A 12653-nucleotide genomic window follows, 5' to 3' on the forward strand; every position below is an offset into this window, starting at 1 on the left:
TTATTTGATTTTAATGTAATAAATTGGCCTACGCTTCTATCTGGGGAGGGGAGGGGAAGGTGGTGCAGTGCTGCCCAATTTACTCACTGTCCACTGTCTCCAATGGATCTCGGTGCTCCACACCTTTTCTTCTTATAAACACCCCACCCCCTCTCTCTCTCTCTCTCTCTCTCTCATATTCCAAGCCCGTTTCGTTTCCTCGTCTTGATCTTTATGTCATCGCCGAAAAGTTTCGTTTCCCATCCTCTTTCGGCTCCGATCGGGGTCCTGCATTGCCCGACTTACCTCAAATCTGATATTTTCATTTTTAGTACCCGCTTACGGCCCTGAGTCGGTGTGTTCTTCGGCTATTGTGACCCACGGTGTCATGTTATGGATTGCTTTTTCGTTGAATGCTTTTTTGATTGACTGAGATGAATCCACTTTGCTGCATTGCTCCGGTTTCCATCGATCGGGACCCGGCTAGCCGGATCCTTGAGAAGCCTCCGGGTCAGTGCCAGTTAGGGCTCGGCGCGTCGATTAACTCCGTGAACAACCCGAAAACCGGTCTCTCGGCTCAGGTTTCGTCGACCGGGACTGACTCTGACAAAGTTTCGGCCGCAGCGAACCAGGATTTCGAAGATGCAGTCGTCGAAGCGAGGGAATCGAAAGCTTATGGGGGCGTGAGTGGCAGCGTGGCCGGGATACTGTACAAGTGGGTGAACTACGGGAAGGGATGGAGGTCGAGGTGGTTCGTGCTCGAAGACGGTGTGATCTCGTACTATAAGATTCACGGCCCGGACAAGATTCTAATGAACCCGGCAAGAGACAAAGGCGGTAGGGTGATCGGCGAGGACTCTCTGAGGTATATGAGGAAGGCTAATTGGAGTAGCAACCGGCTTGGCTCGTCGGCCAAGCAGTGCAAGCCTTTTGGCGAAGTGCATTTGAAGGTTTATATTCTGATACGAAATGCATAATTAACTCCGTTTATATTCTGATACGATTTGATTAGTCGTGGCTCAACTGTTTGTTTACTTTTTCTTTTTATACAAAGGGCGGGGGATTTTAAATCCAGATTTTCAAAACGAGGACATATCCCATCAGACCATCACACTCCTGTCAACTGTTTGTTTAACTTAAACGTGAAGTTTTAGTTTTACTATAATTGGTGTTGAATTTATTTGAAGTGAAGGCAAGCTGGACTAGGCTCTGGTTAGACTGGTTGGTTTGACTCATTTTGCAGGCAATTTTTAGAGTTGAAAGCATAGGCTATTGAATGATTTAGGTTAACGGTATTGGGAGATGAGTAAAATTTGAAGTTCATTAAAAAATCAAATATGGTGTATGCATGTTGGGCGTACATATTGCAGCAGAGTCCGGCCCTCCATGATACATAGGCTCAAACAGGGTTTTTTTTTCTCCTGCGAAAATACGTAGGCTCATACCAGTTGCTTGCACAATAATTGGCACATAAAGTAAACATGGAAGCTGCTAGCATCTCACACAAAGAATGAGGGGATTATTTCCTGAAGCAATCAGGCATGTAGGCCACTGAAAAGAAGACTAATAAATTTGGGAACCACTCTATGCAAGAGAAGACGAGGGAGGAACTGCTTTGCAGTGGAAAGAACCCTTCCGTGGATATAGAACAATTTTTAGTAACCAACAGTGTAAACTGCATGTACGAAGATGAACATGCAACTGCATTTTGGTTTACATATTCAACTTTTAGTATTGAAATTAAAATTTGTTTCCAAGCATGTCCAATTCAAAGCAAGAAAACTGAAGTAGACAATGTTGTCAGGAAGCTTATATGTCCATGCTACCTGCCGTGAACCCTAGTTCTACGTTCTGGGGATATCAGGGATGCAAAACACAGGGAGAGAAGCTTATACCTTCTGAAAAGATCTCTCTGTAGTACAATTTCTACTACCAAATTGATTAGTAAGATGCTGATGAATGCTACAGTTTGTCATATCTTTCGTGAAGCGAACATGTTAGCGGATTTCCTTTCCAAGGAAGGTGAAAAGGGTCAGAATTTGGATTTTATTGGTGAGGAATTTAGAGAGAGATGGTTTTGTGGCCTGGTTTGAACGGATAAATGGGGTATTCCCCATATTAGGCGTTAAAAAAAAAAAAAAAAAAAGGAAGAATGTATTTTTTGTTTTTAGGATTTGATCCGGGTTGTTTGGGCTTTTGGGGTTTTATTTGTTATCCCCAGGTGTCGAGATGTTTCAATGGTATTCCTCCGCCATAAGTGAGGGGTTTTTTCTAATAAAAATGGGGTGGGGTCACTCGCTGACCTCTTCTAAAAAAAAAATAAAAATTATGGCCCTTGGTTATGGTGTTGATATGTGCAATCTAAGCAAGTTTGGGAGATTATGGTGTCATGCGTGAGGGCCTCTTACAGACTAGTTCTGTATTTATCCTTTCAAGTTCAATTCAGTAAGTGCTCAGTGTACCAAAGAAAAGTAGACTCAACCATGTATTCTCCCAACCTGCAGTTGAAAATTAAAGTTGAATGTCCTCATCCATTGCTCCAAATAGGGGTGGCAATATGTGACACGACCCGTTAACCCAACACGAACACGACACGATAAAAGCGGGTTAGGGTTTACCCTTAACGGGTTCGGGTCAAAACGGGTTGACCTGTTAAGACATGATAGCTTAACGGGTTGATAACGGGTCAACCCGTTATGACCCGTTAAGAAAGTTAAAGTTACAATTATACCCTTATACCTAAGAAATAAAATTGTTGGGATTTTAATTTCGATATTTTTATTGTTTGGATTGTAATTTTGGACTTGTAGTTAGTTTTATATTTTTTATAGATATTGTGATTTTAATATTTATATAAAATTATGCTAAACTTAACTAGATAAAATCGGTTAATTTTGGGTCCGTTTCAATCCATTTACATAAACGGGTCAAAACTGGTTGACACGACACGACCCGTTATGTTAATGCGTTGTGTTAGGGTTTGAGATTTTGACACGATAAGCTTAACGGGTCGGGTTAGGGTTGACCTATATAGTATAATATACATGTCTTGACACGACACGAACATGACTCGTTAACACGATTTGACACCCCTAGCTCCAAATGGTTCTTGCTCTATTTAATTATTATCTCTCAACCTTGATGATCATATGCACTAATTGTGTGCTTGTGACCTCTATCTTCCATATTTTCCTTTGTTTTATCAGTTGGTGAAATTATATAAGTTTGCTTTGCAGGTTTCTTCAATCCGTGCAAGCAAATCAGACAATAAAAGGCTTTCCGTTTTTACTGGAACAAAAACACTTCATTTGCAGTGTGTATCTACGTTGGACAGATCTGCATGGATTGAGGCACTGCTGGCTGCTAAAAATCTATTTCCTAGAGTGTTGACTGGCACTGATTTTGCCTCTACTGAAGATGTAGTTGTTTCAACAGAGAAACTCCGTTTACGAATGCTGCAGGAAGGCATTGGCGAAGCAGTCATCAAAGATTGTGAATCAATCATGCTATTAGAACTCTCTGAGTTGAAAAGCCAGTTGAAGGCTCTTCAACATAAACATGTAATGTTGTTGGACTCATTGAGACAACTGGAGGTACTTGTCTTGCTTCCATTTCTCCATCCTAGCACATTGTACTCTGGTAAACAGTCTTTAAAATGTGAGGATGACAATCATGCCATGGTTCTGTGGGGATGCGCTGGACAGTTACCGCCCATGTTCTGAATGTTTTCCCGGTATTCTACCTTATTTATGGACTTAACATGTTGTACATCTTAGTACTTCTTGGCAACTTGTGTGGCACGAAGCAAGTTCCTGGGTTTGATGTACATGTAAGATAGTTGATGCAAAACTTCAAAACCACAAGAACCTTATTCATAACCCTTTTAGCTTTCTCTATTTTATTCCCTCGGAGCTTTTTTAACCTCAGCCATGCTCAGTATGTGGAAGCTTGTTATATTGTGGTGACTAAATATTTTTTTAAATTTGTTAGTAAATAGCTTTATAGAAGGTAGGGCTGTAGATGAGCAGCATAACGTTTAGTTTGACTTCCTCACCTGCTGACTCACAGTGTGATTTCCTTGGGAATGACATCTGTTGATAAATGTCTTATGAGATCGTAAGGCTATATACAAAATTCTTGCACTGTACTTGACAGTGCAGTTTATTTTTCTCAGTTAATTTTCTGTGAATATATTGTGACGAAAAACTTAATAGTTTGAGGAATCATTTCTTCCTCTAAAATTTGTTTTGCAGACTGATAAAATAGAGCTGGAAACTACTGTAGTGGATGAAACAAAGGAACGTGAGTCATACTGCGGTCAAGGGAATAGGCGATTTAGTGGTTAGTCCTGCTTCTATGGTAATAGTGTTTTGTAAAATATATATTCCTTAAACTTGGACTGACGTGGTATACAAAAGTTTATTAAGAAGTGCATACAGGTGTACTCTTTGGATAAATATGAGTGCATGAACATTCCGGCTATTAAATGGATAACAAGTTTAGTTCCTGATCTTTTACAGTAGTCTGCATTTTACGTACCTCTACTTAACTGCACGACGCTCTTAAATCTTAGAAATATGTCCTTTTTGGCCTTTAATGTAACTCATTGAACTGGAACAAGAACCATGAGGCTCATAAATCTTAGAAATATTTTTTGATGGGAAACAAAAACTTTATTGATAAATGATAAATAGGTCCAAAAGTACACGGGACGTATACAAGAGAAAGCACCTAACTAAGTATTAAAAACAGATGACGATACAAGAAAATCGTGAAGACGGCCCATTGAAATCTATAACTATTGCCCATAAAAAAAAGACGTGTTGATGAAGAGGTTTCTAAGTTCATCCAGAGACCGTTCTCGATCTTCGAAATTCTGATAATTTCTCTCTTTCTCCAAATTCACCACAGTAAGTACATTGGAACCATCTTCCACACTACTCTTAGAAAAGTATCCTTGCATTACTTATAAAAAAAAGTATCCTTGCTGTCACTTAACGTAGCTCATTGAACTGCAGCACTACTTATAAAAAAAAAAAAAAAAACTGCAGCACTATATGTTTTTGGGCAGATTCTTTTATGTATTCCTAGGCTGTCGAACCTGGCGTTCATACTAGATTTTCCTCAACAACTCACTGAGATTGCTCCAAAAGTTTCTTTCCTATAGTTTCCTGTATTAAAATAGTGGGAAAGTACACTGTACACACTCCAACTACCAAGGGTTTTGCACTTTTCACGTTAAACTAACAAACCTAACAAATTGCACCCTCAAACTACTAAAAACTGACATTTTACTCTCTTAATTAGTTCTGGCCGGTAAGATGGATGGAAAATATATGACATTATCTTGAAGTTTGAATCTTAATAGAGATTGCAAAGTGTCTGGTTTTTGTAGTTTGAGGATACAATGAGTCACTTTTAGTAGTTTAGGGTGGAAAGGAGTTTGAGGGGTGAAAAATGTATTTATCCCTAAAATTATATATAACATATACTTACATAAATAGACAAGCATGCGCGCTCACACACACATTTATATGCATTTAGTTTTACATGCTACTCATCTCTTATCTTCATTTCATGTTACAGATTTCTATTCTGTCATGTCAGAGGGCAGTGCAACAGACTCTTGTGCTGATAATGAGAGTCAAGATGGTGTAGATGTTGAAACGGATGAAGATGATGGAACATATTTTGATACAAATGATTTTTCATCTTCAGACGCTTTAAGAAGTGCTTCGTATAGGAGTAGGGAAACACTGGGAAATGCTTGTATGTTCAATAGAGATTCTTCTTCTTCTGAACGTTTGTGTGGAATTGAGAAGGTGATCAGGGTAGTTGAATATCCTTATGTCAAAAGAAGGAAAAATTTGCCAGAACCAAAGGAGAAAGAGAAGCCTGTGGGCTTGTGGTCGATTATTAAGGATAACATTGGAAAGGACCTTTCTGGAGTTTGTCTTCCTGTATATTTTAATGAACCACTGTCTTCATTGCAAAAGTGCTTTGAAGATCTGGAGTATTCTTACTTGGTTGATCGAGCGCTGGAATGGGGAAAGCAGGTCATGTCCTCACCTGTACTTTCTTTTGTCTCAAAGCAGATTTAAAGCATCATGTCCTAGTTGCATTTAAATCCCAGGTAGTTGAGCTGCTGGCTTTAGGCCCTGTTTAGTTTCACAGATGGTCTCAACCCATCTCATCTCATCTCAACATTCAAACACAAACACTTTTCAATTTCAAATTTTCAAATTTTCAATTACCTAGTCATTACAACTTTCCTAAACTTCCAAATAAAACATAAAAAATAATTCAACTTTTTAAAATCCCAAACCAAAAATTATATTAAAAAATTATATTCTAAAAATGTTTTAACCTTATAATATTTTTATTCAACTTTCTCTCTCCTTTCCCAAAACCCCATAAAACATATTAACCCAAACTATCTCACTAATATTCACATATTTTTCATCTCATCTCATCTCATCTCATCTCATCTGTGGAACCAAACGAGGCCTTAATGTTATTTATATAGTACTTGGGCATCTTGAATAGAATTTGAACGCAATAAAATTTTCAATATGTATTTTTTTTTCCTGGCGGTGGGGGGGCGGGGAGTTTGAGGAGTTTAGCCTTTTAAGCTAGGCCTTAACTTTTGGGTAACACTCACTCCTCACTCTTGGTTGCTCCTATGGAAATCCATGGACTTGAGCCCCTTCGCTTCTGACTGGAAAGAGACAACCAAGTCAGAAGGCTTGTTCTTAATGTGTATACTACTGAAAAGGAAAACCAATTAATGTGAACCTTTATTCATTATTGCTCATCATTCTGATTGGGCAGTTAGGCATGAAAATATATTCTATTTCTTCCTTCTCTAAGTGCTATTTATGGTTCATCTAGTTAAAGTTACAATCAATGGTAGGTGTTTATACTTGATACCCTCTTTTGCTTCTATTTTTATTTCTGGAAGTAGCTTTATGTACTTTTTGAGAGATGGCATAGAGAACAATTTAATTAACAGGCAAGTGGAATGCTTGTTACAATGAAGTTAAGGGACCAGCACATTGTCCAAATGTAATTGACTGTTCATAATTTGACATATCGAGTCGTTTTATCTAAGGCAACGCAATCTTTCTCTCTCTATCTCTACACATGAACACAGATTTCCCCTTTAGGAGACTATCGGAAAACTCATTGTTGGTTTTGTGTTTTTTCAAGTGTGTTTGGTTACATCTTTTTTCAAGAAAGATTGGTTTGATGAAGAATGCTGTAAAGAATAAAAAATTAAAAGAGGAATTCAAAAGTTTAAGGAGTTGAGATTTAATGGTACACTGAAGTAGCCAGAAAAAATGGTACACTGAAGTAGCCAGAAAACTTTTTTTTCCCACAATTTTCAATCTGTTCTTATCCAAATTGTATCCTGGAATTAATCTGGACTGTTTACCTGATAATTTCGTGATTGTTCTGGTTTTGCTTATGTTATGACCAGGTTGATATATGTGTGAGAGTTGTGACTTAAAATTTAGGATTTTATGTGGTGCAGGGGAATGACTTGATGAGAATTTTAAACATTGCAGCTTTTGCCATCTCTGGTTATGCATCTACAGAAGGTCGGCAGTGCAAACCCTTCAATCCTCTCCTTGGGGAGACATACGAGGCTGATTACCCAGATAAAGGGCTTCGTTTTTTCTCCGAGAAAGTAATGTTTTTCTTCAAAGTTTTGACCTTTTGTAGTTTTAACACTACCTGCAAGAAATTTTGATGGGTAACTGTGAAGTCATGTCTTCCTTGCCTTCTTGTTCCAACTCATTGAATTTTTGAGTTTTGTTGTGGGTGCTCTACTTTTCTAGACTTTAAAGATTTTTACTCTTTTTCTTCTTCTTGCTAGTTGGGGTGTTTCCTTTTCTATACCACCTGTATACTTGAGTTGCGTCTATCTGAACTTTTTAATAAAATTGCATTACTTATAGAAATAATGTGTGGAGGCCATGTGTTTCAAAAATCACAAACAAAACTGTTGTCTAACGAGCAGCTCCCACTCAGGTTAGTCACCACCCAGTGATTGTTGCTTGTCATTGTGAGGGAAGAGGATGGAAATTCTGGGCTGATTCTAATCTCAAAGGCAAGTTTTGGGGGCGCTCTATTCAGCTTGATCCTGTAGGTATCCTTACTCTGCAGTTTGAGGATGGTGAGACATTTCAGTGGAGCAAGGTTACCACTTCTATATACAATATCATACTAGGTAAAATCTATTTTGACCATTATGGAACCATGCACATTAAGGGAAGTGGCAATTACTCCTGCAAGCTGAAGTTCAAGGAGCAGTCCATCATTGACCAAAATCCACATCAGGTAAGTTTCATAGTTCAAATAAGAGGATAAAACATGCAGTATTAGACACGTCACGCCCTTACACTTTTGTTTGACAGACAAGACGCAGTCTCAGATGCAGCATCTGTGGTTTTTTTTTTTTTCTTTCATGGTGCTTTGCTTTGTATTGAGATTTCCACTTCAATGTACACATGGAAGGGAAGTGGATGAATTAGTGATTATTACCCTTTTGCTTCCATCCATGAAGTATAATTGTATGCAGATTAAATGAAAACGACCATGAAAGGAAAGAAGCTGAACATGACGCAGTATATATCCGACAGCATCTTTGGTTTTGTTCGTTCCATGTTACGTTGCTTTTTAACTAGATTTCCACTTCTATGTACTACATGGAAGGGAAATAGAGGATTTGGTGATTATTACCCTTTCTGCTTTCATCTGCAAAGTATCATTGTGTGCAGATCAAATGTAAATTTAAAAATAACCATAGAAAAAATATGCAGTATCAATATCATAGCAGACCAGAATTTTGGTGCTACAGCCCCCCACCCCCTCCCTTGGTGGAAAGAAAAGGCTAACTTCTCATTCAGAAAACTGTTCTGCATTCATGAATCATGCTAACAAAATTTTAAATCTGTTGATGAGAAAAGCATTGACAAATTTAGACCATTTTTCCTATTTCTCTGCTAATCACTAATAAGAATTTATGTCTAATTTCATAAAATTCAGGTCCATGGATTTGTGCAAGACAATAGAAGTGGAGAGAAGGTAGCTATGTTGGTTGGGAAGTGGGATGGGGCAATGTATTATGTGCTGGGAGATCCATTTACAAAGCCTAAGGGTTATGATCCAATGACGGAAGCTGTACTCCTGTGGGAAAGAGATAAATATGTTACTAAGACAAGATACAATCTCTCTCCTTTTGCAACATCCTTAAATGAACTGACACCTGGATTATTGGAGAAATTGCCTCCAACTGATTCGAGGCTGAGGCCAGATCAAAGACACGTAGAGAATGGAGACTATGAATTGGCAAATACCGAGAAGCTAAGACTTGAACAGTTACAGAGACAGGTATTCACCTTTTCATCCTGTTATGTAATTATCCTTGCGTTCATGTTCAAGTCTAAGGGAATTGGGAATAGCTATGTGATGAAAGATCGAGTTTAACCTCAGGTCCGGGCCACGTGGATATGAATTTACTAGTTGTGAACTTCTTCCAGCCTTTCACCACTTTCAGATGTATTTTTTCATCATTTGTATAGCAAATTACCTACTGGAGTGAACTTCAAATACTTCAAGTTCACAATAGATATCTAAAGTTGTGCTTTTGAGAATCCACTCTTTTTAATGCATTGGATTGAAAGCCTCGATTTTTTTGGTAGTCATGATTATTAGGGAATGAAGTTGATGATAAGTGCAATATATGCAAGTCTTCTTTCATACCTTTCATCATGTGATAAGCACATTTAGCAGCCCCTGTTTTACTTCGTGACACAGGCAAGGAAATTGCAGGAGAGAGGGTGGCAGCCAAGATGGTTTCAGAAGGATGAGGATGGTTGCTACCGTTATATGGGTGGATACTGGGAAGCAAAAGAAAAAAAGAACTGGGATGGAATTCCTGATATATTTGGCCAGTGTAATGATTGCCATTCTTGCTCTGGAGAAGAGTGAGTTTTACTGTGCACTAAATTATTTTGTTTCCCTCCCCCATTTTCTTATCTTCCCCCTTTTCCTTCATCTGAATGTGAGTTTAGAATAGGTACTGTCAAGTCATAAAGAAGTTCCGCAAAAGTGTAACCCTAGTTTGTTAGGTTTTTTGCGATCTACACCCTTTCTGTTGGTTCATCTATCAAGGGCAGTATTTATTGGAGTGCACTCTTTTCCTTGTAGTTTTTTTAATGGGAACTTGTAGAGACCTCACTAGTCATCTAAGTAGTTAAAATCAATGTTTCCATTTCCGTTTTGTTCCAGCCGGAATGACCGATATTTGCCGTGCTGGAACAGTAACTGGCACGGCTTAGGTAGTTGTTCCGTACCGGCTAAAATTGTAGCCATTTCAGCATGTTTCGGACGAATTCCGGTATTCTGGCCGGAATGAGTGTTCCAGTTCGAAGCATTTACGTATGGCATTATTGTAAATGCTTTGAATAGTAAGGGGCACGTTTGTAATTCCTCCACCATTTTCTTCTTCCCTTCCTTCCCTTTGGATGAGAACTGAGATCCCTAGTTCCAGTCTTCTGTTTTGGCATTTTGCTCTCTGTCTCCACTCTCTACACTCCGACGACTGACGCCAAAGCCACCTCCACACTCCATGCCGTTGCAGACTCACAGCTTGAGCCTCGTGTTGCTCCATGCCATTGCAGCTCCTGTTGCTCCGTTGAAGCTCGGTCCGCTCGTGTTGATCGATCAGCTCTGTCTCAGCTTGTGTTCCTCTGCCGTAGGTCAATGCCCACCTCCACACTCCACTGCCCACTCCACGCCGCAAGTATAAGCCCACTCCACACCCATTTCAATCTGTTATTGCTCGATTTGAGCTGCGACGGAGCAAAGCTGTAAAACTTTTGCATCTTATTTCTCTGCTTTGATATCATATGTGAGTTGGTTGAAGTTAAATAATGGGACATGGAGCAGGAAACGGACAAGAACTTGCTGAGTTCGTTGAAGTTTCATGGTTGATTTGTGAGTGGAGGCATCGGTTTGCTTACTAAAGTCGGTTGGATTTGGTGAACTATTTTCTGGAATCTGATTCTTTTTTGTGGGTTGCTTGCATATGTTTAGCGCACCGAAAAACTGAGGGCCCTTCTTTCCTATGTTGTCTCTTTTATCTAATTTGTTGTCTTGCCTCAGAATATCATTGTTTGATAATTGATCGTCCAAATCAAAGGATGTGTCTATATTTTATATTTGTATGGAATCGGTGTGAATATAGGAGGCTGTGTTGTATACGATAATGGAGTTTGTGTAGGTGGGAAATAGTGGGATCGGGACTTTGGATATGTATGGTATTACGAGTTTTTCAGATATATATGTTTTTAAGATTGTATTGAGAAGTATTATTAAGTTTTTCGAGTATGTATGTTTTTAAGACTTGTATTGATGTTCTTTTGGAATATAGTTTTTCTTTATATATATATAATTGGTTTTTATAATTTATCCGACTATTCCGACAAACCAAAATATATTGGTATCGAAATATTTATTACTTCAAAGTTATGGTTAAAATCCTTACGATATTCTTCAGTTCCAGTTGAGATTTTCTCTTTCCTTCTTTCATCCTATAATATATATATATATATATCTATATATATATATATATCTTATAAGTGTCAATAAGCAGGTTCGTCCACTATTTTTTTTCATTTTGCCCTTGCATTTCAGTTCATTTTCCCATGTCTGACGTCCTGCGTTGGTTTTATTTTTCCCATTTTTATCCTTCCATTTCTGTTTGTTTTCCACTTCCATCCCTAGCTTCTGCAGCCGTCTACTAATATTTTCCATTTTTGCCCTTGCCTTTTTATTTATTTTTCGTTCGTATCCTTGGCCAGTTGCCTTCATCCATTATTTTTTCATATTTTGCCCTTGCTTTTCAAATTAATTTCCCTATGTTTGCCGTTTTGTGTTCCGTTTTTTTTCCTATTTTTACCCTTACTTTTCTATTTGTTTTCCTCATCCATCTTTGGTATTTGTTTTCTTTGAGTTCTATATTTTACAGTCCTACCCTTAAATTTATGAGCCTATTTCCCAATTTTGGAGCTACTGTTGTTATTAAATTACCATTTACTTCAGCTTCCCTTTCACCGTTTGCATCGAATAGATTTTGGTGTAAAATCACTTTTTTTCTTTTTACGAAAATACACCTGAGAAGCGGCTTCTGTTCGAGAATGTATTTTAACCTTCTTTCCTTTTTCACTTCTTACAGATTAGATTTCTCGTAAGTTCTGTTATTTTTCCCTTCTTGTCGAAACGGTCACCGCTTGGATCGTTTGGCATTTATTAATCTCATATTTGTAGAAATTGGATAAACTTTTTTTTTTATTATCCTCATCTACCAATCCTTTGACAGTTTACAGTTTGGTATTATCATATTTGTAAAAATCGGATAATTTTTAATTTTTCTTTTCCTTCTCTTCTGCCGCTTCCACCGCTTGGCGTTTTATATATAAGAGCAATTCTCGTCATTTTTACTTTCTACTCCATTTGCTCTTATGTTCGTTTTCTTGTTAATTCTCTCACATTTAAAATCAAGGTTCTTCCTATTCGTCATTTTGAAATTTCAAAAACTAGGTACGTAAGAACTAGGTATGTAGTTCTTTTTCTTCTATTCAGTTAATTTTTCCTTTCTTTTTAAG

At 38.1% G+C, this 12653-nt stretch overlaps 1 protein-coding gene across 2 annotated transcripts; it reads left to right on the forward strand.

Moving 5' to 3' along the window:
* Positions 1 to 11399, forward strand: LOC121254941 (oxysterol-binding protein-related protein 1D). Of its 2 annotated transcripts, XM_041155182.1 has the most exons (8): positions 7 to 929; positions 3216 to 3572; positions 4233 to 4320; positions 5566 to 6035; positions 7514 to 7669; positions 8014 to 8322; positions 9031 to 9375; positions 9802 to 11399. In XM_041155182.1, exons 1-8 carry the CDS (start codon positions 414 to 416, stop codon positions 9973 to 9975), a joined length of 2415 nt encoding a protein of 804 aa, XP_041011116.1. In that variant the 5' UTR covers positions 7 to 413; the 3' UTR covers positions 9976 to 11399. The 2 variants fall into 2 exon arrangements, with proteins under 2 accessions (XP_041011117.1, XP_041011116.1); XM_041155183.1 differs by lacking the exon at positions 9031 to 9375 and having other exon boundaries at positions 1 to 929.
* Positions 11400 to 12653: the final 1254 nt, after the last annotated feature.

Source organism: Juglans microcarpa x Juglans regia, chromosome 3D (assembly GCF_004785595.1).
Source record: "Juglans microcarpa x Juglans regia isolate MS1-56 chromosome 3D, Jm3101_v1.0, whole genome shotgun sequence".
Taxonomy (NCBI): Eukaryota; Viridiplantae; Streptophyta; class Magnoliopsida; order Fagales; family Juglandaceae; genus Juglans; species Juglans microcarpa x Juglans regia.

Coding starts and splice junctions, on each gene's coding strand:
- LOC121254941 (XM_041155182.1), top strand. CDS start 414: ATGAATCCACTTTGCTGCATTGCTCCGGTTTCCATCGATCGGGACCCG. Junction 6,036..7,513: donor CGCTGGAATGGGGAAAGCAG/GTCATGTCCTCA, acceptor TATGTGGTGCAG/GGGAATGACTTGATGAGAAT. Junction 9,376..9,801: donor TTGAACAGTTACAGAGACAG/GTATTCACCTTT, acceptor TTCGTGACACAG/GCAAGGAAATTGCAGGAGAG.